The 25,689-nt window shown below is 45.0% G+C and overlaps 1 protein-coding gene across 1 annotated transcript in view; it reads left to right on the forward strand.

Annotated features, from left to right (window-relative positions):
- DNAH8 (dynein axonemal heavy chain 8) overlaps positions 1-25,689 on the forward strand; it is a 617,537-nt gene that overhangs the window by 172,557 nt on the left and 419,291 nt on the right. Inside the window, exons 20-21 of the mRNA XM_043511607.1 lie at positions 7,278-7,394; positions 18,631-18,750. Coding sequence (XP_043367542.1) covers positions 7,278-7,394; positions 18,631-18,750 — 237 coding nt within the window. The remainder of the gene's footprint in view (positions 1-7,277; positions 7,395-18,630; positions 18,751-25,689) is intronic.

Raw genomic sequence — 25,689 nt, forward strand, 5'->3', positions numbered from 1 at the left:
TGAATCTTGCCCATATGCTCAGGGTTTAGCTGATTGCCATATTTGGGGTCGGGAAGGAATTTTCCTCCAGGGCAGATTGGAGAAGCCCTGGAGGTTTTTCGCCTTCCTCTGTAGCATGGGGCATGGTTGACTTGAGGGAGGCTTCTCTGCTCCTTGAAGTCTTTAAACCATGATTTAAGGACTTCAATAGCTCAGACATGGGTGAGGTTTTTCATAGGAGTGGGTGGGTGAGTTTCCGTGGCCTGCGCTGTGCAGGAGGTTGGACTAGATTATCAGAATGGTCCCTTCTGACCTTAGTATCTATGAATCTATGAATCAGTTCCTTCTCTATTGTGAAGTCCAGCAAGGCAAAGGCTCCAAAGCAGAAGGGAAGGAGGATGGATAGTGGAACACCCTATATGGTACTAATGTCTCAAAGAACTCCAGTTACTGTACAGGATAATTAAGTTCTCATTCTGTGAATAATGTTCTCATGGGTGCTCCACTTTGAAGCAATACTCCCCAAAGAAAGTGGGTGCTTTTGATCCCCATCTAAGACTGTTTGTAGAACTGCAGTACCAGAGGGGGTGACTGCTCTAGAGGCATGTAATACAGCATAATATTTTAAGAACGTACAGACTAAACCCCACGTGGTAGCTTTGCATATTTCTGCAATGGATGTGTCGCAGTGTCATCAGGGCTATGGAAGTAGATTGTGATTTAGTAGAATGCACTTGTAACAGGTCATGCTCTCATCCCCACAGCGCCTCCAGGAATTAGCTCATCCTAGCCTCAGAGCGCCTCCTTCTGGCCAGCAACTCTCCTGCTGTCACTACTTGTCTTTCCATTATGAATCTTCACCACTATACCTCAGGCCCCATGTCCTTCCTGGCCCGCGATGCCCCTTCTTGGGTACTGCCCCGCGGCAGTACCCCAACACTAAGGGATCCTCCCCTGAGCCCACTTCGCCTCAGTGACCCACTGCCAGTCTTCATCTAGCCCCTTACTTCACGGGCAAACTGCAGTCTGAAGTGGCCACTCATCATCAGCAAGGAGGTTGGACCTGTTGCCTCTTCCTCCTCATAGCCTTCCGGCCCTGACAGCAAGGCCGCTGCCTGAGGGTTTGCCAGGCTGGAGCTCCTGCAGCTCCTCCTGTTCTTCCCCAGTACTACACTGACCAAGGTACCCTTTTCCTCTTTCAGGCAGCCAGGTCCATCTCTCTCCAAGGTTGGAGAAAGACTGACTGCCTTCTGGCCCTGCAGCCCTTTTATAGGGCGCAGCCTGGCCCTGATTGACTGCCTCCCAGCCTTCTCTGATTGGCTCTGAGCCCTCTCCAAGGGCTGGCTTTTAACCCCTTGTAAATCAGAGCAGGGTGACTGCCCCGCTACAGCGCTATAACTAAGGCTGCAAGTCTGTCATGGACATCAAGGAAGTCACGGATTCTGTGACTTTCCATGACCTCTGTGACTTCTGCAGCAGCTGGTGCTGGCCCGGGGCTGTCCGGCTCGGGCAGGCCCTGGGCCAGCAGCAGGACTTTGGGTGTGTGGGAGGGGGCTAGGGGCAGTGATTCAGGGGGTGTGCTTACCTGTCGGGGGGGGTCCCCCTGCAGCTCCGAGGGGGGGTGGGTCTCCATGCTGCCCACAGGCCCCACCCCCACAGCTCCCATTGGCTCCATTTCCTGGCCAATTGGGAGCTGCGGCAGGCAGCACTTGTGGTGGGAGCAGCGGAAGAGCTCCTGCCCTGGCTCCTGCCTCTGCCGCCTAGAAGCTGCAGGGACGTGGAGCTGGGTAGAAAGCCCCTGCCAGTCATAGAATCATAGAATCATAGAATATCAGGGTTGGAAGGGACCCCAGAAGGTCATCTAGTCCAACCCCCTGCTCAAAGCAGGACCAAGTCCCAGTTAAATCATCCTAGCCAGGGCTTTGTCAAGCCTGACCTTAAAAACCTCTAAGGAAGGAGATTCTACCACCTCCCTAGGTAACGCATTCCAGTGTTTCACCACCCTCTTAGTGAAAAAGTTTTTCCTAATATCCAATCTAAACCTCCCCCATTGCAACTTGAGACCATTACTCCTCGTTCTGTCATCTGCTACCATTGAGAACAGTCTAGAGCCATCCTCTTTGAAACCCCCTTTCAGGTAGTTGAAAGCAGCTATCAAATCCCCCCTCATTCTTCTCTTCTGCAGACTAAACAATCCCAGCTCCCTCAGCCTCTCCTCATAAGTCATGTGCTCTAGACCCCTAATCATTTTTGTTGCCCTTCGCTGTACTCTTTCCAATTTATCCACATCCTTCTTGTAGTGTGGGGCCCAAAACTGGACACAGTACTCCAGATGAGGCCTCACCAGTGTCGAATAGAGGGGAACGATCACGTCCCTCGATCTGCTCGCTATGCCCCTACTTATACATCCCAAAATGCCATTGGCCTTCTTGGCAACAAGGGCACACTGCTGACTCATATCCAGCTTCTCGTCCACTGTCACCCCTAGGTCCTTTTCCGCAGAACTGCTGCCGAGCCATTCGGTCCCTAGTCTGTAGCGGTGCATTGGATTCTTCCATCCTAAGTGCAGGACCCTGCACTTATCCTTATTGAACCTCATTAGATTTCTTTTGGCCCAATCTTCCAATTTGTCTAGGTCCTTCTGTATCCTATCCCTCCCCTCCAGCGTATCTACCACTCCTCCCAGTTTAGTATCATCCGCAAATTTGCTGAGAGTGCAATCCACACCATCCTCCAGATCATTTATGAAGATATTGAACAAAACGGGCCCCAGGACCGACCCCTGGGGCACTCCACTTGACACCGGCTGCCAACTAGACATGGAGCCATTGATCACTACCCGTTGAGCCCGACAATCTAGCCAGCTTTCTACCCACCTTATAGTGCATTCATCCAGCCCATACTTCCTTAACTTGCTGACAAGAATGCTGTGGGAGACCGTGTCAAAAGCTTTGCTAAAGTCAAGAAACAATACATCCACTGCTTTCCCTTCATCCACAGAACCAGTAATCTCATCATAAAAGGCGATTAGATTAGTCAGGCATGACCTTCCCTTGGTGAATCCATGCTGACTGTTCCTGATCACTTTCCTCTCCTCTAAGTGCTTCAGGATTGATTCTTTGAGGACCTGCTCCATGATTTTTCCAGGGACTGAGGTGAGGCTGACCGGCCTGTAGTTCCCAGGATCCTCCTTCTTCCCTTTTTTAAAGATGGGCACTACATTAGCCTTTTTCCAGTCATCCGGGACTTCCCCCGTTCGCCACGAGTTTTCAAAGATAATGGCCAAGGGCTCTGCAATCACAGCCGCCAATTCCCTCAGCACTCTCGGATGCAATTCGTCCGGCCCCATGGACTTGTGCACGTCCAGCTTTTCTAAATAGTCCCTAACCACCTCTATCTCTACAGAGGGCTGGCCATCTCTTCCCCATTTTGTGATGCCCAGCACAGCAGTCTGGGAGCTGACCTTGTTAGTGAAAACAGAGGCAAAAAAAGCATTGAGTACATTAGCTTTTTCCACATCCTCTGTCACTAGCTTGCCTCCCTCATTCAGTAAGGGGCCCACACTTTCCTTGGCTTTCTTCTTGTTGCCAACATACCTGAAGAAACCCTTCTTGTTACTCTTGACATCTCTTGCTAGCTGCAGCTCCAGGTGCGATTTGGCCCTCCTGATATCTTTCCTACATGCCTGAGCAATATTTTTATACTCTTCCCTGGTCATATGTCCAACCTTCCACTTCTTGTAAGCTTCTTTTTTATGTTTAAGATCCGCTAAGATTTCACCATTAAGCCAAGCTGGTCGCCTGCCATATTTACTATTCTTTCGACTCATCGGGATGGTTTGTCCCTGTAACCTCAACAGGGATTCCTTGAAATACAGCCAGCTCTCCTGGACTCCCTTCCCTTTCATGTTAGTCCCCCAGGGGATCCTGGCCATCTGTTCCCTGAGGGAGTCAAAGTCTGCTTTCCTGAAGTCCAGGGTCCGTATCCTGCTGCTTACCTTTCTTCCCTGCGTCAGGATCCTGAACTCAACCAACTCATGGTCACTGCCTCCCAGATTCCCATCCACTTTTGCTTCCCCCACTAATTCTACCCGGTTTGTGAGCAGCAGGTCAAGAAAAGCGCTCCCCCTAGTTGGCTCCCCTAGCACTTGCACCAGGAAATTGTCCCCTACGCTTTCCAAAAACTTCCTGGATTGTCTATGCACCGCTGTATTGCTCTCCCAGCAGATATCAGGAAAATTAAAGTCACCCATGAGAATCAGGGCATGCGATCTAGTAGCTTCCGTGAGTTGCCGGAAGAAAGCCTCATCCACCTCATCCCCCTGGTCCGGTGGTCTATAGCAGACTCCCACCATGACATCACTCTTGTTGCACACACTTCTAAACTTAATCCAGAGACACTCAGGTTTTTCCACAGTTTCGTACCGGAGCTCTGAGCAGTCATACTGCTCCCTTACATACAGTGCTACTCCCCCACCTTTTCTGCCCTGCCTGTCCTTCCTGAACAGTTTATAACCATCCATGACTGTACTCCAGTCATGTGAGTTATCCCACCAAGTCTCTGTTATTCCAATCACGTCATAATTCCTTGACATCACCAGGACCTCCAGTTCTCCCTGCTTGTTTCCAAGGCTTTGTGCATTTGTATATAAGCACTTGAGATAACCTGTTGATCGCCCCTCATTCCCAGTATGAGGCAGGAGCCCTCCCCTCACAGACATTCCTGCCTGTGCTTCCTCCCGGTATCCCGCTTTCCCACTTACCTCAGGGCTTTGGTCTCCTTCCCCCGGTGAACCTAGTTTAAAGCCCTCCTCACTAGGTTAGCCAGCCTGCTGGCAAAGATGTTCTTCCCTCTCTTCGTAAGATGGAGCCCGTCTCTGCCCAGCACTCCTCCTTCATGGAACACCATCCCATGGTCAAAGAATCCAAAGCCTTCTCTCCAACACCACCTGCGTAGCCATTCGTTGACCTCCACGATTCGACGGTCCCTACCCAGGCCTTTTCCTTCCACGGGGAGGATGGACGAGAACACCACTTGCGCCTCCAACTCCTTTATCCTTCTTCCCAGAGCCACGTAGTCCGCAGTGATCCGCTCAAGGTCATTCTTGGCAGTATCATTGGTGCCCACGTGGAGAAGCAGGAAGGGGTAGCGATCCGAGGGCTTGATGAGTCTCGGCAGTCTCTCCGTCACATCACGAATCTTAGCCCCTGGCAAGCAGCAGACTTCTCGGTTTTCGCGGTCAGGGCGGCAGATAGATGACTCAGTCCCCCGGAGGAGAGAGTCCCCGACCACCACCACCCGCCTTCTCCTCTTGAGAGTGGTGGTCGTGGAACCCCCAACCTCAGGACATCGCATCTCATGCCTCCCAACCAGCGGAGTCTCCTTCTGCTTTCTCCCCCCAGACATATCATCTGGTCCACTCTCCGCATTGGTACCTGTGGAGAGAACATGAAAGCGGTTAGTTACCTGTGTCTGTGTTACTGGAACCCGGACATTCCGCTTACCTCTTCTGGAGGACACATGTTGCCAAGCTTCTTCACTGGCCTCTTGGCTCCTCTGTGCAACCTGCTCTATATCTTTAGAGCTTTGTGCCCCTAGAAGGCTATCCTGAGTTTGGTCCAGAAAATCCTCAGTCTCTCGTATACAACGCAGGGTCGTTACCTGTTGCTCCAGACCTTCAATCTTCTCTTCCAATATGGAGACCAGCTTGCACTTTGTACAGACAAAGTCGCTTCTGTCCTGTGGAAGAAAGACAAACATGGCACATCCAGTGCAGGTCACAACAGCTGAACCCCCCCCTTCCATATCACCTACCTACTATGAGCTTCCTCAGAGACGTTGGCAAGATGTAAGCCTCACTGGGCTCACTCCAGGCGAACTCCCAGGCAAACTCCTGCTGTGAGCTGCTCTGCTGTCCCCGCTGCTCCGCTGCCGCTCAGCTGGTTCGCGAGGCTCTGGCTATTTTTAAACAGCCAGGCTTCCCTGACGCAAACACACAGACACCCTAATGCCCGCCCCCTGCAGGCTAGCAGCCAATCAGACACTCACTCAGGCTCTCTCCCTGCCCTCCCAGCAAACACACGCTCGGATACTTCCTCAGCAAGCAAACACACACACTCGGATACTTACCAGTCCCAGGCAAACTCCTGCTGTGAGCTGCTCTGCTGTCCCCGCTGCTCCGCTGGTTCGCTTCAACCCTCCCTACCCCAGTACCAGCAGGGGTCCTGGGTCACCTCCCCCAGCACCTGCGGTGCCCCCAGATTGCCCCCTGAGCACCCACGACCCCCACCCAAGTTTTAGTCACGGTGGATATTTTTAGCAAAAGTCATGGATAGGTCACGGGCCTGTGAATTTTTGTTTACTATCTGTGTCCTGTCCATGACTTTTTTACTAAAAATACCCGTGAATAAAACATAGCCTTAGCTATAACCATAGGAGGGGGCTGAACGTTAGCAGCGTTGTAGCAAGAGGGGATACAACCACAAACCCATTTCAGGAGAGCCTTTGGGTCAAAACAGGGGCCACTTTAATTCTGGCCAAGAAAGAGACAAACAGCCCTCCAGGCTTTAGTCCTTTCCAAATAGAAATTGAACTCTCTCCTGACATCCCAGGTGTGAAGAGCAGCATCTTCCCTAATCAGATGTAATTTAGAATGAAAACTGACAACTGAATGACCTGATTGATATGAAAGTCTGAGGTTACCTTAGGCAAAAAATAAGGTTGTGGCTTGTGAGGAAAGCGAGGATTTTATAAATAGTACAGGGAGTGCAGCAACAAGATTTAGTGAGAAAGTGGATGTGATGAAAAAGGAAAAGGAAGAGTCAAAAATACGATTCATATGAGCTCCAGAGATGCGATGTCAATCTGATCACAGTGATGGAGAAGTGCAGCAAAGAACAGGGTTTAGGAGAAAACATGGACAGTTCAGGTTTTGTTTTAGTTAAAGGAAGTAACATCCATGAGGAAATGTTAGAGGACCAGCAAGAGATTCGAGACTGGACAGGAAGAGAGAGGTCAGTGGTGGGCAGGTACATTTGATAATTGTCAGCATAGTGGTGAATATGGCTGTAGTACACATAAAAACCTAAATAAACATTGAGTAAATCACTTCAAGGAAAACTGCAGAAACAAAACATAGAAGCAAACTAACAGAATCTGTTTCATTCAGTAATGAGCACAAGACCATTGTTCATTTTTATAATCATCAGTCCTGTTTGTATGTTATATTCCTAATATTTATTTTTTTCTATATTTAGTTATCATAATTTTTGTTTTGTTTTGTTTGTTTGTTTGTTTAGGTAGAATCTGTGTTGAGACAAGGACTTACTATATTAACTTGGTCATCTCTGACATTGGACAGTTTTTTTCAAGAAGTTGATGAAGTTATGAATATGTTTAAGCAGCTTTTGAAAAAGGTATGCATATTTGCCAAATTAATTAAAATGACATTTTTTGAAGCAATTTCAAAAACACTTTCATTTGATTTTAGAATATTTCACAGCAAAAAATAACCTGTGCTTTAAACTCAGTTAATGATTTGACTTCTATTCACATGTAAGAAACTTCTTAGGGCTTGTCTACATTGCCGCTGGATCGACAGGCAGAGATCCATCCAGCAGGGGTCGATTTATTGTGTCTAGTCTAGACGCGATAAATCGACCGCTGAGTGCTCTCCCGTCAACTCCGGTACTCCACCAGGGCAAGAGGTGCAGGCAGAGTCGATAGGAGAGCATCAGCCATTGACTTACCGCAGTGAAGACACTGTGGTAAGTAGATCTAAGTACGTCGACTTCAGCTATGTTATTCATGTAGTGGAAGTCACGTAACTTAGCTCGATCCCCCCCTTCCCCGCAGTGTAGATCAGGCCTTAGTTAAGATTAACATTAAATTCTTAACAACATTTAGTGATAACGTTTTGCAACAATGAAATATGTCTGTTTTTTTAAAGCAAATGTTGTTGTTCACATGCATTTCTTTTGGAAGAATAAGGCCCTGGTAGTTTCTCCATATTTACATCCATCTTCTACCACCTTTAAACCCTAGATTTTAACCTCTTTTCTTCAAATTTTGAGTTTATATCAGATCTCACCATTGTTTGTGACTAGTACTCTGATTGCTTGTCAGAAAGGGTCTCTAATTTTTGTCAGTGCCCTCCCCTTCTGGTTTGAAGAGCAAGGTAAGTTTTTCTTATTTCTCAGACTACTACTGGGGTAACCATGCGGGTCTACAGAGGCAACTGCATAATCCTCCCCAGCCTTTTCTAGGCTCCTCTTGCTGAACATGGCCAATACTGCATGACCCCCAGTCATTACTTCTCATTCACCAATGGAGGCATCTTCAGCTCTCCTTCTGGAATCCTTTCTTCTCCAAATCTTTTTTTCTCCATGCTGAGAATTGCTTTGATAAGCTTCCCCCTCTCCAACAACTCTATTCATTGGCCTTGCCTGAATCTGTTATAGAAAAGAAGTCAGTTCAAGTGGGAGAGTGTGCAAAATCACATGACACTATCAGTTCTTCAAGTGGTTGCAGATGTGTATTCCACTCAGGTGTGTGTATGCCCAGTGCACAGAAGCCAGAGAATTTTGCTTAGCAGTACTTGTAGGGGTGGCACTCATGCCTTCTGGCCACGTAGCTGCTCCTCTGGCTATTTAAGAGCAGCAATGTCCCAACCCTCCTCTGTTCTTTCTCACTGCCCATGGCTAGAGTTGGAATGCTCAGTGTGCTTTTTACCTTATGCTGTTTCAGAGAGTTTTTTTGTATATACACCTCTACCCCAATATAACGCGACCCGATATAACACGAATTTGGATATAACATGGTAAAACAGTGCTCTGGGGGGCGGGGCTGCGTGCACCGGTGGATCAGCGCATCAGCATGTCTGGCTCCAACACACTGCTCTGAGCGGCGCCAGGCCAAGGCCGAGGGGTTGGATAAGGGGTAGAGGGTCTCGGGAGGTGGTCAGAGGACAGGGAACGGGGGTGTTGGATAGGGCGTGGGAGTCCCGGGGGGTCTGTCAGAGGTCAGGGGTGTGGATAAGGGTCAGGGCAGTCAGGGAGCGGGGGGGTGTTGGATGGGTCGGGGGTTCTGAGGGGTCAGTAAGGGGGCGGGAAGTGACTATTAACGGAAATTCTCGAGGCCAAAGCAGGTGAAACCACGTTATATTGAACTTAACGCGGTAAGATTTTTTTGGCTCCCAAGGACCGCGTTATATTGGGGTAGAGGTGTAGTTGTTAATTGTAGTTAGTTTAGTGGTGCCTATAGGTTTAGTTTATTAAAAATGGTTGGATAGGATTTTGCCTGTTGTGATGCCCTTGCCAGCATTTATCACTGCCCATCATGTGGGGTAGTTAGGTCTAATGAGCACCGCACACTCAATGCTTATTGTGCCTTCGGGAAGGGCCCATTAAAGAAAGGTCCTTCATCTGCAAGTCATTCAAAAAGAGAATGCAGGTGGACAGAGATTTTTATTTGAAGCAGCACCCTCAGGAACAGACCACGAGGCCCGTTTCAGCACTGGGGACCTTTGCAGATTGTCAGGCCCCTCAGAGGGCATCTGAGCTGGCAAGGCTGCTATTAGACCAAATTCATATTCTTCTCCCCCACAGAAAAAAAGAGACAGTTCTTCCTCTGGTGGTCCTAGAAAAATTTATCACAAAATGGACTGGGGCCATTCCAGAACTCAGAGAGATTCCTCCTCCCCTTCCAAAAGGAGTGCAGATGTACATTGTGATTCATCCTGGATGCACGATAGAGCAGGGCTATTTGCTCTCCAGTGCCGAGGTGAGAGCAACTGGACTCTACCATTGACTCAGGTACCATCCGTGGGACTTCCTCTGAGTCTAGTACCAACAATTTCAGTTTCAGCATTGACTGTTTCCACACCAGTGGTGTATCAGGCAGCATTGGACTTTCTTTGCCTGGCTGTTCCTGATCCTCCACTAATTGAGGAATGTTCAGCTGTGGAGGCTTCTTTAGTGTCCTTGGTGCTGTCTGGATTGGTTGCAGACCTGCCATTATTATTGGAATCTTCTTTTGCGCCTCTTCCAATTCAGGGTGCAGAGTTGAGGTTGCCTGCCTTTTTGGTACCGAGGGACTTGTCAACACAGCTACTATCTTCCGTGCTGATGATGATTCCGACACACTGCATCTATGGGTCCAGTGCCAGCTTCGACTTTGGCACCGATGTCTGCTTCAGTACTGAGTGTGAGTATGAGGTCTGTGTTAGTGGTTAAAGCACCAACTGCTTTACTGTTGTCAGTACTGTTGCATCCTGTGAGCTGGACTTTGGATAAGGCTGGATGTTTGTTGGATGGGTGGCTCCTTCATTGCCTATGGACTACTCTGAAGGTTCCTCAGGTTTGGGTTTGGAGACTTCTTCCTCCTCTTCCTCGCCTTCTCAGTATCTCTCTCAAAAGTTGTTGAGACTTCCTGGGGATCACCGTTGGTACTGGGATTGGCACCCCATGCAGAGTGTAGTACAGATCTGCATTAATGTCTCAAAGAACAGCAGTTACCATACAGGCAAGTAACAGTTTTTTTATGTAATAGGGCACTTTTGACTCAACTGCCCCCTACACATGAACAGAAAAAGCAGTGGTCTGGGCTGGTCTCTGTGTATTTAATCTTGTGGGATGCTCTGCCTCAGTGCTGCAGAGTTTCAGTGATCTTCTGCAAAACTGCCTATTGGGCTTGCTCAGAGAAATACAGATCTCAGCTTTGGAAGGTTTGCCTTGTGAAGATCATGAACTCTTCAGTTTAAAGAGTTCTCTCGCTATTGCAGTGAGCCAGGAGTCTGTGTGGGGTCAGGGCTGAGGATGACCCAGCCAGTGGCTGCTATTGTGTGCTAGGCTCCAGCTGCTAGTCCTGGCTGGGCTGGGAAGGACGGGACTTCCTCTTCCTTTGCACGGGCCCTCCTGGGGCTGGGTCGGACCCACCCCCAGGAACCTCCCCCCGGCTGCAGGAAGCTCCGCACCTGCACCTTCCTCTTTCTGTCCCCATCACTCCCCAGCCACAGGAGGAAGGGGTCACTGTACAGGGAGCTGTGCCACTGTCCACCCAAACCCCCCATGCATCCAAACCCCCCACAAACATCTAGATCCCTACCAAGCCCCACCCCCTGCATCCAGACTCCCCCACCAAGCCCCACTCTCTCCACTCCTGTTGTCCTTCTAATCTATTGTCTGCAACAATTTCAGTTCTAGTCCGGTGACTATATAGTGACATGCTGAGTATTACTTAGCTATGCCAGTCACTGAGATCCCAATCTGGTAAAGTATTAGTTTCAATGGGGATACTCAGGTGCTGAATTTTATGCACATATTTAAGTGCTGTGACAGATCATGGGCTAACTTCACTCCTAAGGATGTGCCGCTCATTAGGGTATGTCTACGCAGCAAGGAAAAACACATACCTGGCCTGTCCCAGCCAACTCAGGCTCACAGGGTTTGGGCTGCAGGGCTGATTCATTGCTGTGTAGACTTCTGGACTGGGACTGGAACCCAGGCTCTAAGACCATGCAGAGTGGGAGGGTCCCAGAGCTACAGCTCTAGTCTGAGCCCGGAAATCTGCACTGCAATGAAATAGCCCCAGCAGGCTGAGCTGTCAGCTTGCATGGGCCCACCATGTTTTTCTTTGCTGTGTAGACATACCCTTAAGGTCTTCACTGTTTGACATACATGGAAACATTAGTATTGTCATCTGCTCTGTGGAGACACACAGATGTACTAATATGCCTAGTAAGGAATCTGTTTGTCAAAAAACATTTCCTGAATCATTTTTCGTTGTCTGTATTGTATTGACATAAACTATCGAAATAATTGAAAATGGCACAATTATATTGTGTTATTTTGACAAATAAAATATGCAGAATTTTGCAGAATTTTTAATTTTTTGGTGCAGAATTCCCTCAAGAGTATATTATGCATATGTCTGATGCAGAGGATCCCTGAAAGATTCCTGTACACCTCCTTGCCCTCTGCCAGTTGGCATCGAGAAGTCCCTGGGTCATAGACCCCTTGCACAGAAGGTCCATCAAGTAACAAAGGTAAAGCATGCTCTTTGGACTCATTCAGAGAGACCTTAATCATTAACTCTGGTGACCTCTCAGGGACTGTCACGTCTGGCTACTTCTTTGATGGCAACAGAGCAGTCTTTCCTGATCACTGCAAGTCAGCAGCCCATGTTGATACTGACTACACCAGAGGTTTACACTGTGGATAGAGACTTAATATACCTGTTTGTACTGCTATCGTCTTTGCCTCAGGGTGAAGAATCTGATCTGGCACTAAAGCAGCCTTCTAGATGGTCTGCACTGGGTTGCTTGACCATGTCATCAGATTCCTCTGAGTTGGTACTACCACTTTCCACAGGACCAGCTCCAGATTCCCCACATCACATGTTACTGACAGCCAGGAAAATGTCCATGCTGTTCCTGGTACCATGGTCACGGCATAGGTCCTGTTCAAGGTCTCCAAGAACCCCTCTCAGCACTGGTTCTCTGGGTACTCTGAGTTGTGATCAGATTCTGAAGGTGACTCTCCTATTCCCTGGTAGCCTAGGGCTCATGCATGTCATTGCTCTCATTGCGTGTCTTTGAGAAGAGTTTGTCCAGAAATTGGAACTCATGGGCCACACAAGCCAGGAGGCTGGTACTCTATTAGTCCCCAGTGGTCCTATTGGTTCCCTTGTGGGATGCCGTCAGCACCCACCTGTACACTGCCTTATATGACTAGATCCTTTCCTCCCAGCTCACAGAGGCTGGTAACAGTTCATACCAATCAGACTTCTGACTCCTGTGCACTCAGCTTACCACTGCTGAATCTGGAATATCTGCCAGTTCCGCTGGTACCAGTACCAGAACAACAACCCAGAGAGTAATTTCCCTTGCCTCCATTTCACACCTCTTCCTCATCACCTGATGAGGCCCTGATACCAGAGACATCATCCTGGGGCCCAGTACCAGATGACTTTGAAGGATGTCAGGAGTTACTCAGGAGAATGGCAACATCTCTGGACAGCCAAACGGAGTTTGTAGAGGTTAATATACACAAGAGCTCCATCTCACTGCAGCAGGGAAGGTAGCCCTGCCTATAAAAGATGCTATCATTCAGACAGCCAAAATGATCTGGCAGACCCCTTCGTCCATTTCTTTGGTGGCCAAATGAATGGAATGGAAATACCAGGCTCCATCCCAGGGTTCTGAGCAATTCTGTCTACCCCACCCCAGCTCATTGGATGTGGCTGCCGTGAATGAGAGATGTCATCAGGGCAGGAATAAGGCTACCCCAAGGACAAAGATGGTAAAAAGCCTGATTTTTTGGCAAAAAAGAAAATTATTCCATGGCAAGTCTACGACTCTGGATTGCCAAACATCACACCCTGTTGTCACAATATGACTTCTCCAGTTGGGAAGCCATATCCCACTTTGTCATCAAGCTGTCTGTTGCTCATGGCTGAGGGATGCCTTGGCTGTCGTTCAGCATTGCAAGCTTCCCTGGACGTGGTGGACTCTGCAGCTAAGGCCATGGTGACGGTTGTAATAATGCGCTGCGCCTCCTGGTTGCATTCCTGGTTGCATACTGTTCAAAACAAAGAAAAATCCTTTCTCATGCTCCATCTTGTTTTGAATCAATAAGTCAATGATATTTGTAACTAATTGATCACTACTAGGACCATCTGTGACCACAATTAGGTCTTAATGCTTAGACATCAATCCATACCTAATTGTTTTGCTGACACATTGATTATAGAACACACCTGCTATACCACATGTGCCTTGTCTGTTTTGTCATTTATTAAGTTAATCAATTTCAGAAAATTTATGGGCATTCCTTATCAGTTACACATTTGATTTACTAACACATACATCTATAGTAGTGTAACCGTTCTATAAGGTGGAGTTGGCAGCAACAAGGGCCAGGTTCAATATCTAGGGCAGGGATCGGCAACCTTTGGCCCGCGGCCCTCCAGGGTAAGCTCCCGGCGGGCTGGTTTGTTTACCTGCTGCGTCTGCAGGTTTGGCTGATCGCAGCTCCCACTGGCCGCAGTTCACTGCTTCAGGCCAATGGGGGCTGCGAGAAGTGGCACAAGCCGAGGGATGTGCTGGCTGCTGCTTCCTGCAGCCCCCATTGGCCAAGAGCGGTGAACTGTGTCCAGTGGGAACTGTGATCGGCTGAACCTGCAGACGTGGCAGGTAGACAAACTGGCCCAGCCCACCAGGGGGCTTACCCTGGCGGGCCATGTGCCAAAGGTTGCCGATCCCTGATCTAGGGTTTCCTCTTAACAATATAAAACAGAACTGGCTTGAGCCCCTACCCAGTAATTTGGGAAAGCTTACCATCACCCCTGGGTTCCTCTGATAAGCAATACTTTCCCACTCACAAGCACTGAATCTGTATATAACAAAAGAGAAGTTTTATTAAAAGGGAAAGGGAACCCAGCATTAATTTAGGGGAAAAACGGTTACTAACCTTTCCATAGCTCTTGTTCTTTGAGATGTATTGCACATGTGCATTCCAATGTAGAAGTGTGTGCGCTCCAAGCACAGTTGCCAGAATTTTTCTCCTAGTGGTATCCATTGTGTCTGCACAAGTGCCCTCTGGTGCCGTGTGTTCATAGTGCCAGCATAAAGGGCTCTGCCAACCCCACTTTCCTTCAGTTTCTTCTTACTGACTGCCTTTGATAAAAGGGGACGGAGGCTGGGTTTTGGAATGGATATGTGCAACACATCTTGAACAACAGTTACGGAAAGGTTAGTATCGGTTTTTCTTCTTCGAGTGATTGCACATGTCCATTCCAAGATAGGTGTATAGGAGATGGGTTTGGTGTTCAAGGACAGGCTGACTGCAAGACTGCATGTGTACCAACAACAAGGTTGCTGCTCCGAAGATGTCTAAAAAGGGACTTGCACTAGGAAGGTGGTGGAGGAGGCCTGAGATCTTGTGGAATGAGCTGTCAGATTAGCTGTGGGCAAGATGTTTGAGAGTTCATAACATGCTCAGATGCATGAAGTAATCCAACATGAGATTCTCTATGTGAAGATGGGGAGACGCTTTATTCTCTTTGCTATCGCTATGAACAGCTGACTAGCTCTGCGGAATGGTTTGGTCCTTTGTATATAGAAAGGTAGGGCCCATCTAATATCCAAAGAGTGAAAGGGCTGTTTCTCTCTGTTCGCATGTGGTTTAGGGTAGAATACCATCAGTTTGCTTGACTACAGTGGAATTGTGAGGCCATAGTATATACATGGTGAACAAATTTAATAATGGGCTCTTCAACCTAGTAGAGAAAGGTATAACATGATTAAATGGATGGCAGTTGAAGCTAGATAAATTCAGACTCAAAATTAGGCATAATTTTTTGACAGTATGTGTAATTAATCATTGCAACAATTTAACAGTGGTTGTGGTGGATTCTCCATCACTGACAATATGTAGATCAAAATTGGATATTTTTCTAAAAGATATGCCCTCGGAATGATTTGGGGAAGTTCCGTGGCCTGTGTTATACATCAAGTTAGACAAGATGATCACAATGGTCCCTTCAGATCTTGGAATCTATGACTCTATGAAAGATCTGGTCCATGATTCTTAACCTGATCATCAAACTAGCTGCTTCCTTCCTGATGCAGCAGATGCTGATTCAGATGATAAAGAAAGCCTCTTCCTGGAGTATTGCAGCTTCTTAGGTGGTTTATTAGATCTTTGATATAGCTTCTGGACCTGAAGGAAGACTTCCTCTTTCTGGCAGATGTGCAAAGTGCAAAGAAATGCAATCTTGTCCTGGAGTCATCTACAGTATGCATAGATTCGTAGAGTTTAATGCCAGAGGGGACTGTGGTCCCCAAATCTTTTTCAGAGTCACTGCCTCTGAGGATAGAATCCCCAGTCCTGTAAGTATGGCCCAAATGCTTTGTTCCTAGATGTATACATTTACATTTAACCATATTAAAATACATATTGTTTGCTTGTGCTCAGTTTACTAAGCAGTCTGTATCACTCTGAATCAGTGTCCTGTCCTCTTCATTATTTACCGTTCCTCCAATTTTTGTGTCATTTGCAAACTTTATCATTGATATGTTTTCTTCCAGGTCATTAATAAAAATGTTAAATAGTGTAAGGCCAATCCCTTTGGGACCCCATGAGAAACAGTCGTGCTCCATGATGATTCCCCATTTACAGTTATATTTTGAGACCTATCAGCTAGTCAATTTTTAGTCAATTTAATGTGTGCCAGGTTAATTTTATATCATTCTATTTTTTTAATCAAAATGTTGTGCATCACCAAGTCAAATGCCTTGCAGAAGTCTTAAGTATATTATGTCAACACTTCTATCTTTATCAATCAAACTTGTAATCTCATCAAGATATTCAAGTTAGTTTGGTGACATCTATTTTCCACAAATGCATGTTGATTTGAATTAATTACATTAGCCTTGTTTAATTCTTTATTAATGAAGTCCCATATCAGCAGCTCCATTATCTTGCCTAGGATCGACATCTGGCTAAGATGGCCTATAATTACCTAAGTCATCTCCTTTTTAAGAATTGACACAACAGTAGCTTTCTTTCAGTCTTCTGGAACTTCCCCAGTGCTCCAAGACTTATTGAAAATCAACATTAACAATCCAACATGCACCTTGGCCAGCTCTTTAAAAACTCTTGCAAGTTGTCTGAACCTGCTGATTTAAAAATGTCTAGGTTAAGTAGTTTCTACTCAACATTCTCCAGAGATACTACTGAAATGGACAGAGTGTTAGTATAATCATTTGATGAGATTATATCCTCTGTTTACTCAAATAGAGAACAGAAATATTTGTTGAACACTTCTGCCTTTTCTGCATTGTTAGTGATACTGCTACCATTTCCATCCAGAAATGGACCAATACCATTGTCAGGAACTTTTAATTTGTTATAACTCTATAGTCTATTCCTTTAAAAACTCCTTGTCCTTAACTCTGTTGGCCACAGAGTTCTCCTTGTGTCCCTCTTCTTCCCTTATCAATTGTCTATAATTCCTGATCCTATGATTTATATTAATTACTATCAACTTCCCCTTTCTTCCAAATATATCTATCTCTATATATGGCTGCCTTTACTTCCCTTCTAAAGCAGGGATGAGCGTAGCCTTCTTTTAATGAGCGTAGCCTTCTTCCTCAGTTGTAGGATTGTGGCTTTTTGGGCAGCTAGTACGGTGTTCTTAAATGATGCCCAATTATCATTCCTATTCTTCTGATTAAATTCTCCCGAGCGATTTGGTTCATAATTGTTTTCAGCTTTATAAAATTAGCCTTATTATAACACCAGGTATATGTATTATTGTTCTGGACTTTATTCTGCTTGCACATGTGATCAAGTAATGATCACTTGTACCTAAGCTACCATTAACTTTTAGTTCTGTGGTTACTTCTTCTGTATCTGTTAGGACAAGGGCTAATAAGGAATCTCCTGTAGACTGCCTTACTTTTTTGACAAGTACCTTTCTTTATTTCCTTGCTGCATTGAGAGGGATTACCACAACCAGATTCTCAATAAGCAAACAAGATTACACCATCCAATTCCACTCCATGATGTCTTCCATCCCCCTTCATGGTCCCTGTCAGCTGTACTGTGGATAATGTGGGATGCTCATCTGGGACTCTTAAAGACATAGAGCTGCAGAAAACCTCTACTCCCAAGAATCCCTCTGTAAAAATGTCCTGGAGCTCCATGAAATCTGTCTAATTTAGAAGATTTTTTTTAAATCAAATGTTGGGCCTCTCTCTTCACAAATCTTGAGAGACAACACCACTACCATATATCATGTCACATAGCAAAGGAGGGCGTAGTCAGCTCCTCTCTGCCTTGAAGCCTCAAGATTTTAGAAACAGTAGGTGATAGCTATAGCTCTTATCTACCAAACCTGGGGAATGACCTGGCCAACAACCTAGCAGACAATCAGCCCATTATGTGCGGACCTCAAAGCTTTTCTCAGGAGCACCAGGGGCACTTTCCCTCAGCCACCTAGAGAATCAGGCATGTCAGCACCCCACCCACAAATACACCCCAGCTGTGGGAGTAAGTATCTGTTTGGGCCTGTGATCTGTGCCCATTGTATTCTTCTCTTGCTACACATCAATCTTTGATGTGGTTTTGACAGGCCTCCCAGAATAGTGGTTCTCAGAGTAAAACCTCCTTGAGATCTGTGGAAAAGTTCATATGTTTCAGAATTATTGTTTCAGGTTAGCTGCAGACTCAGGTAGATATTGCTGTTTTGGTTACTGTGATAGGGAGTACAAACCTCACACTGGCCAGGATAGGTTTATCTTTCAAGGTTGTAGCTGTCTATACTTCTCTTATCCTTAGTTGATTATTATCCCTTGCTGTATTGTGTCTTATTTAATGCCTGATCCTGCAAGATGCTGAGTACCTGCTGAGAGAAACTGTGTATTAATTTGGCTCTTATTAAAGTCAATGGGAGTAGAGGGAGTTCAGCATTTCTGAGCACTCAACCCCTTGTACGATCAGCCCTTACGTTGTAGATTCGTGGGGGCAAGGAACTGACAGTATTTGTCTGTAAAACCCTAGGTATACTGATGGCATGATATAAATAATAATGGTGCATAACACTTTAGAGGTATAAATGTAGTGTTAATTCCATTTTGCTTTTCTTTAGGTTAATGACTTATGTGAAATGCAGATTGATTTAATAATGAAAGACATATCAAATACTGTTTTAATTGTCCTGCCAGAGGATGGTCCTATCAAAATGGAGGATATGCTGGCATGCAATGAGGTATACGTCATTTTACATCTTAGAATCTGAATCCTTGTGTTTTGTGTACATTAGAAAATAATGATAAAATAATACATTTTTTTATCTAGAAGAGGGATTTTCCCTCTCTGGAACAACACAAAGTAATGAATATTCTTGTTTTTAATAAGTGTTAACCATACTTGTATTTTCTTTCTGATTAAAATATTTTGTTTTGAATAACTTTACCAGTTTTGCAAAGGTAAATATATTCTTTTATAGTTATAGTCCTTGGTCTACGTCTTGGATCTACTGAGATTATAATATTGCATAGAATTTGAATTTATTTAACTATCACTAGTATATGGCATGCATACACCTATTTTTTTATTGAGGTCTACAGCTACTAGCTTTGTCAACTTATTATTTTTGTCATATGTCTGGTCTTCCCCACCTTACAGTAGAATCCTTACATTAAATATTACTATTTCAGTTATTGAGACACAAAGAGGTGCAAAGTCTTTCAATCAAGTTTTAAAAGACCAGACGTATCACTTTCTCTTTAGTCTTTTTACTTGTGTTCTTAAAGTACAAAGCCCCTATCAGTTTTCAATTCTAATTTTACTTCTACTTTTTTTTCTTTACTGTTCTGTAGCTAGATGTGAGAAGAAAAGAAGGCAGATAATAGAAGAAATGGTAACATGAGGCAGTTACAGCTCAGGCTTTTTAGCAGTACAGATTATTTCCTTGCTAGATCTGCAGAATCCTGAGTTGTTAACTGGAAGTTCACTGCATTAAACCTCATGTTGCCATTCCTTCTTTATGGCAAACCCACACTTCAGATTTTGGTGCCTGTGAAAAAGTTGGTGCTGCTGCTACTTTTAATGATGGTTTCTGTGTAGCTGGTGTTGGCATGAGCTCTGGCAGTAAAGGCTCTCTCTTATCTCCACATCGGTCTATCATTCTTCAGAGCCTGCTTGAGATTGAGACACACTGAAAAAGGGATGATTAAAACTGATTTTTTTTTAAAATATGAAAGACACTAAGTCTTCATAGATCAGAAAATATCCTTATGGTAAGAGGACAACGAGCATATCTGGCTGCTGCTTCTAGAATGGATCACTAGAGTCACTGGCTTTTCTTTATTCACTGTCAAGTAGTTCCTCCATTGAATATATTTGCAATGCCTTTGAATCCTGTTCTGGACAGATTGGTGAAGGATATATAGCAACATCCTCATTCCATCCTGGACAGAGTAAAGGCAGTTGAAAATAATTACATTTTACCTATAGATACCTCAGCCCCATGAAAATTTAAGAATAGCCCCTTTCTGTGAGGCATTAATGCTTTTCAAGGATAGGCACACTAAGTGCCTTCCATGTCTAGGAGAAGACCACATTGACAGGTGCTCAATTTGTAAGTCTTTCTCAAAGAAAACATCAAAAGCTAGAGCAGCACACCAGAACATGTTTTTGATTGAGAAATCAATTCATCCATCCTCAAGCCCTGGAGTCACTGGGGCTGAAAATCTGGAGCAATTGTCTAAAGTGCTCCACATCAGAGAACTGCACTGATGAAGTGACAGGAAGTCATTAAAAATAAGCTTCCTCCTCAATTGGTAATGTCTCTCGGTGCATGAGAATAAAGAAACATTCTGACAGCTAGATCTCTTTCCCTAAGTCTCTCTCACAAGACTCTCAAAAAAACAGAGCTCCCGCTTTGGCCTTGGAGAAGGATATCATGAGGCCCAGAAAGGGTCCCTCTGCAACTCACTCAAGCTCTGAACACTGAACCTTCATACTGGTCTCCTCAGAGTGTAAAAAATTGCCAGGTACCAGTCGTGTGGAACTGAAGCACATGGTACTGATGCCTTCAGTACTAAATTTTCAGCCAAACCTGCAAATGAGAATTGCCAATTAGCAGGCATTATTGGGCAAATATGAATATTTTAACTATGACAGTATCTCCAGATTCACTGATAAAGTCCCACAGGACTGCAGGAAAGAATATTTAATTTCAGAAAGTCAACTAGTAGTACATCCTTCCCTTCAGGCAGCTCTTGATGTGTTGGATATAGCAGTGTTGATCTCCATGGTACAATCATTTGGCTCCAAGCTTCCTGCATTCTTAGGAGATACAGGTTACTGTAGAAGACCTGCTGTCATAAATATAAAGGGAAGGGTAAACACCTTTAAAATCCCTCCTGGCCAGAGGAAAAACCTTTCACCTGTAAAGGGTTAAGAAGCTAGGATAACCTCGCTGGCACCTGACCAAAATGACCAATGAGGAGACAAGATACTTTCAAAAGCTGGAGGGGGGGGGGAGAAACAAAGGCTCTCTCTGTCTGTGGGATGCTTTTGCTGGGAACAGAAAGGAATGGAGTCTTAGAACTTAGTAAGTAATCTAGCTAGATATACGTTAGATTCTGTTTGTTTAAATGGCTGAGAAAATAAGCTGTGCTGAATGGAATGGATATTCCTGTTTTTGTGTCTTTTTGTAACTTAAGGTTTTGCCTAGAGGGATTCTCTGTTTTGAATCTAATTACCCTGTAAGGTATTTACCATCCTGATTTTACAGAGGTGATTCTTTTACTTTTTCTTCTATTAAAATTCTTCTTTTAAGAACCTGATTGCTTTTTCATTGTTCTTAAGATCCAAGGGTTTGGGTCTGTGTTCACCTATGCAAATTGGTGAGGATTTTTATGAAGCCTTCCCCAGGAAAGGGGGTGTAGGGTTTGGGGAGGATTTTTGGGGGAAAGACATTTCCAAGCGGGCTCTTTTCCAGTTATATATCTGTTAGACGCTTGGTGGTGGCAGCAATAAAGTACAAGGGCAAAAGGTAAAATAGTTTGTACCTTGGGGAAGTTTTAACCTAAGCTGGTAAAAATAAGCTTAGGGGGTTTTCATGCAGGTCCCGACATCTGTACCCTTGAGTTCAGAGTGGGGAAGGAACCTTGATACCTGCCTTTTGAGAGATGTAATTTATTCAGTTCCAAGACTGATGAGGCCTTACATTCTTTGAAGGACTCCTGTGCAAGTCTGAGATCCTTGGGAGTATATATTCCTGCTTCAAAGAGCAAGCCAGCTTGACACCACTCTTATCCAAGTGAATCTTATTACCTGCAACACAGATCTTCTAACTTTCCAAGAAAGCTTCAGAGGTTCCAGATGAGAAAACCCATCAGCATTCTCTGTGTCATCTGCACATCCAGCTATGTCCTCAAGGCAGGAAATTTGACTTGTCACTCAGGAGTTCTGTGCAACTTTGAGTAGACCTACCTGTTATTTCCCTACCTTTTGGGAACTGCCTTTTTCATTTTCATGGGGTTTGGATTACCATAACGACAGACGGTTGGGTTTTGAAGATAACAGAACTGGGATTCAGTTTCACACCTTTCAGTTTCACACCTTTCTCACCTCCCACCCCTCTTTCCCATCCCTTTTTGAGAGCCTCTCTGCAAAAGAATCCTATATCAGGAAGTATAATTGCTTCTAGCTCTTGGTGCAGTAGAAGTAGTTCCATCAGAATTTAGAGGGGAATGATTTTACTCCTGTTTTCTGATACCAAAGAAATAGGGGGTCTGGTGCCCAATACGGGACTTGAGACAGCTTAATGGCTTCATCCACAGACTCAAGTCCAGGTAACTCAGGCTTCAATAATTCTTTCCCTGGATCCACAGGACTGGTACTCTGTTCTCTATCTTCAAGATTTATATTTTCATAGTAATACTTCCGTCCTGCCCACAGAAAAGATAGCTGAGTTTTCAAGTCAGCAATTCCCATTACCAGTACAAACTTTTGGATTACGCATAGTAATGAGTATTCAACAAATGCCTGTAGTAGCAGCTTACCTAAGAAAGTGAGAAGTCAGTTTATCCATACCTTGGTGACTGGCTCCTCAATGGTGGTCAACACCATTTAACAGATGCTTAATTTTTTTGCCTCCCTGGGAGTCAGGGTCAACCAGGAAAATTGATTCTAGTCCCCATTCAAAAAATACATTTCATAGGAGCAGTCCTGGATGCAACAGCAGCAAACACTTACCCACCCCAGGAGAAATTCCATGATTTAGGAGATTTAGTCTTTGGTGAGCAGATGGATCTTAGAGACTGGGCTCTAACCTGAGCCTGAATGTCTACATTGCTATTTTTAGCCCTGTAGCATGAGCCCTGTGAGCCCAAGTCAGTTGATCCAGGCGCTGAGACTCACAGCCACTGGTCTTTTTTTGTTTGTTTGTTTGTTTGTTTGTTTGTTTGTTTGTTTGTTTTCAGTGTGGGCATATCCTTATGCTTTAAGGGCAGAAGGGACCACTAGATCATCTAGTCTGACCTTATGTATATCACAGGCCGTCAACAGTACCCAGTACCTGTGTATTAATCTCAACAACTGAAATGAAACCAAAGTATTACAACCCACAGGAGACTAGACTATTATGTGCCATAGGCAGATAATAGGAGGTACTGAGGTGCATCAGTGCCCACAGCGCTTGCAGTGGCAGGGAGATTAAGTGAGATACCCAGATAATCCTGGCTGGTGACCTGCACCTACATGCTGCAGAGAGAGGCAACTCCCTGTCTCCCCCAGATCACTGCAAATCTGACCTGGAGGAAAACTCCTTCCTGACTACATACATGGTGCTCAGTTAGACTCTGAGCATGTGAGCAAGAACCAGCTCGCCAAGCTGTGAGCTCGCCAGCTCGCTTGTTTATCAGGAAAGATCTTAACACAGTCCTTGAATTATAGTAGAGTCCTTTAGAGTAGAATTATAGAGAAAGGTGAGACCAGTAATCAGTGGATCAAAATTGGTGTGTTGGAAACTAGGTTTCAGTTGTGAAATAATGAGGGGATGGGCTGTTCCACCTACTACCTGTTTGGGGTCCTCAGGAAAGACTTTGGGGGAAAAGCTGGCTACCACAGTGCTGTGCGTCAGGATCCCAACAAAGGCAGTTAGGGCTAAGGGTCAAAGCAGGGGCAAACCTGAGGCTAGGAGTAGCCGAGGGGTCCATACACAGTTCCAGACCAGGGTCTATACCAAGCACCAGAGTCGAAGTCAGGTTTCAGGGTCTGAGTCGGGAAGCGAAGGCTAAAACAAGCTGAGGTTAAGCTAGGAATCCAACAGCATAGAATAGGAACAGTCATTGCAGCTACAGAAGCTCCATTCTATTATCTGGATGCTTTCTGGAATGCCCCTTGGGTTTATATAGGGCAGGGAGCCAATCAGGGGCCATGGGTCTGCTCCTCACCAAACCTTTGAGGTGGAACTTCCTATGATCTCTGTCCACAGCAAGTCATGGGATGTGGCACGCAGATTAGGTACAGCTGCTGCTGGGTAGCAGCTTGGAGATGTTAACTGCCTGGTAGCTCTATAAGCCTGGGTCCTAGATCTATGGGGCCTTACACTGGATGGGGAAAGAGTGATCTTTATCATTATATCTGCCACCCCCACACATCTTTTGGCACCATTTTAACATTGTTGCGCCTTTATCATTCTGATTCTGACCAAACTGGACCAGAGAGAGGGGGAACCAGATGGCATTGCCATCTCCACTAATGTTGACTAAATTCTGAACAACACTTGGCATGTGAGACTTTGTAACTCATCCTCTGCTCCCAGTGTGTCCTTTACCCACACCTTATATCTTCTCTTTCCTATCCTTCTCCTTTTGCCTTCTGTCTAATAAGAGTCTGTCTTAGCCAGCCAGGACCTTATATTTTGCAACACTCCTGTAAGCTTCTGACTAGAGAAACACAGCTAAAAGCAATGACCTGAACAGCTCAACACTGGAACAAGTTTGCCCTCTTTGAGTGGCTAATAAAATCATGTGCCATGCCTGTTTCTCCAGCAGTAAGGTTGCAAGTAAGAGTCAACACCAGAAATAGTAGCTGCATTTTCTATCTTTGCTGTTCTTTTCTCTTCCCTCTAGTGTGTATTTGTCTTGTTTTGTCTTCTAGAAAACAAGATCAGACTTCAACAACAACAGCACTGACAACAGCTCCAGCCCATCTCAACTAACTTCTCTTTCCTACCCAAAGGACACCTATGACCATCATTAATATAATCTAAGAGACTGTTAAATAAGAGATTTTTTTCCTTCTAAAGACTCTTTATAGCTGAAGGGAATGGGAATAAAGAGATACTGTTAAAATGAAAGCCTTACGTAATACTTTACATTTCAAATGCTTTAACTTTTTCCTTTTTTCCCCCTATATTTTTTAATATGTTTGCCATAGTACTAGGCAGGCTGAGGTCTTGGTATATCAAACCCCGAACCTTGTTTAGCACTGTTCAATTTTGGACAGTAAGAGAGTCATGTTAACACCTTTAATTCTGAGTCCCTATAATCCACATACATTAATACAACTTCTTTGAGAAGTATGCCCTTAGCAGAAATATGTAGGACGACTACTTTGCATTCAATACATATATTTACATAGCCGTAGTAGAAATATTGCAATCTGAACCTTGTTTTGGCCTGGCCCTCTTACATCTTTAATTTGTTAGACTGTCAGCTCCATTCAAATTAAGTTGCTACTTGTGACTCACCATCAATGAAATATATATATTGGGCAAGCACTCAAAGAAGAAACTGTTACTTACCTTACAGTTTCTGTGGTCCTTCAAGATGAGTTGTCCATATATATTAGATGAACCACCTTTTTGCTTGCTACTGTGGAGACTGATTACACCTGAGAGGTTTCAGAGATGAGCCACAGGAAAGATTTCAGAGCTGGAAAAAAAATATTTACATCAGTGTTCTCTAAACTTCAGAAAGCTGAGAAAATTAAACCAATCACAACCCCTTTCAGCCATGACGTGGCTTTAATGACATTATCCATATTTTAAGTCTTTGTAATATGATGCATCCTTTCTTTTCTTACATGCTTTGAGCAGTGAAATAGTAAATAATGTTGATATTTAAAATGTCATCACTGGCACCTAAGTTAACATTCATTAAAAGCAATAGGGCATTTCATGCCTCAG

This window comes from Dermochelys coriacea, chromosome 3 (genome assembly GCF_009764565.3).
Source record: "Dermochelys coriacea isolate rDerCor1 chromosome 3, rDerCor1.pri.v4, whole genome shotgun sequence".
NCBI lineage: Eukaryota > Metazoa > Chordata > Testudines > Dermochelyidae > Dermochelys > Dermochelys coriacea.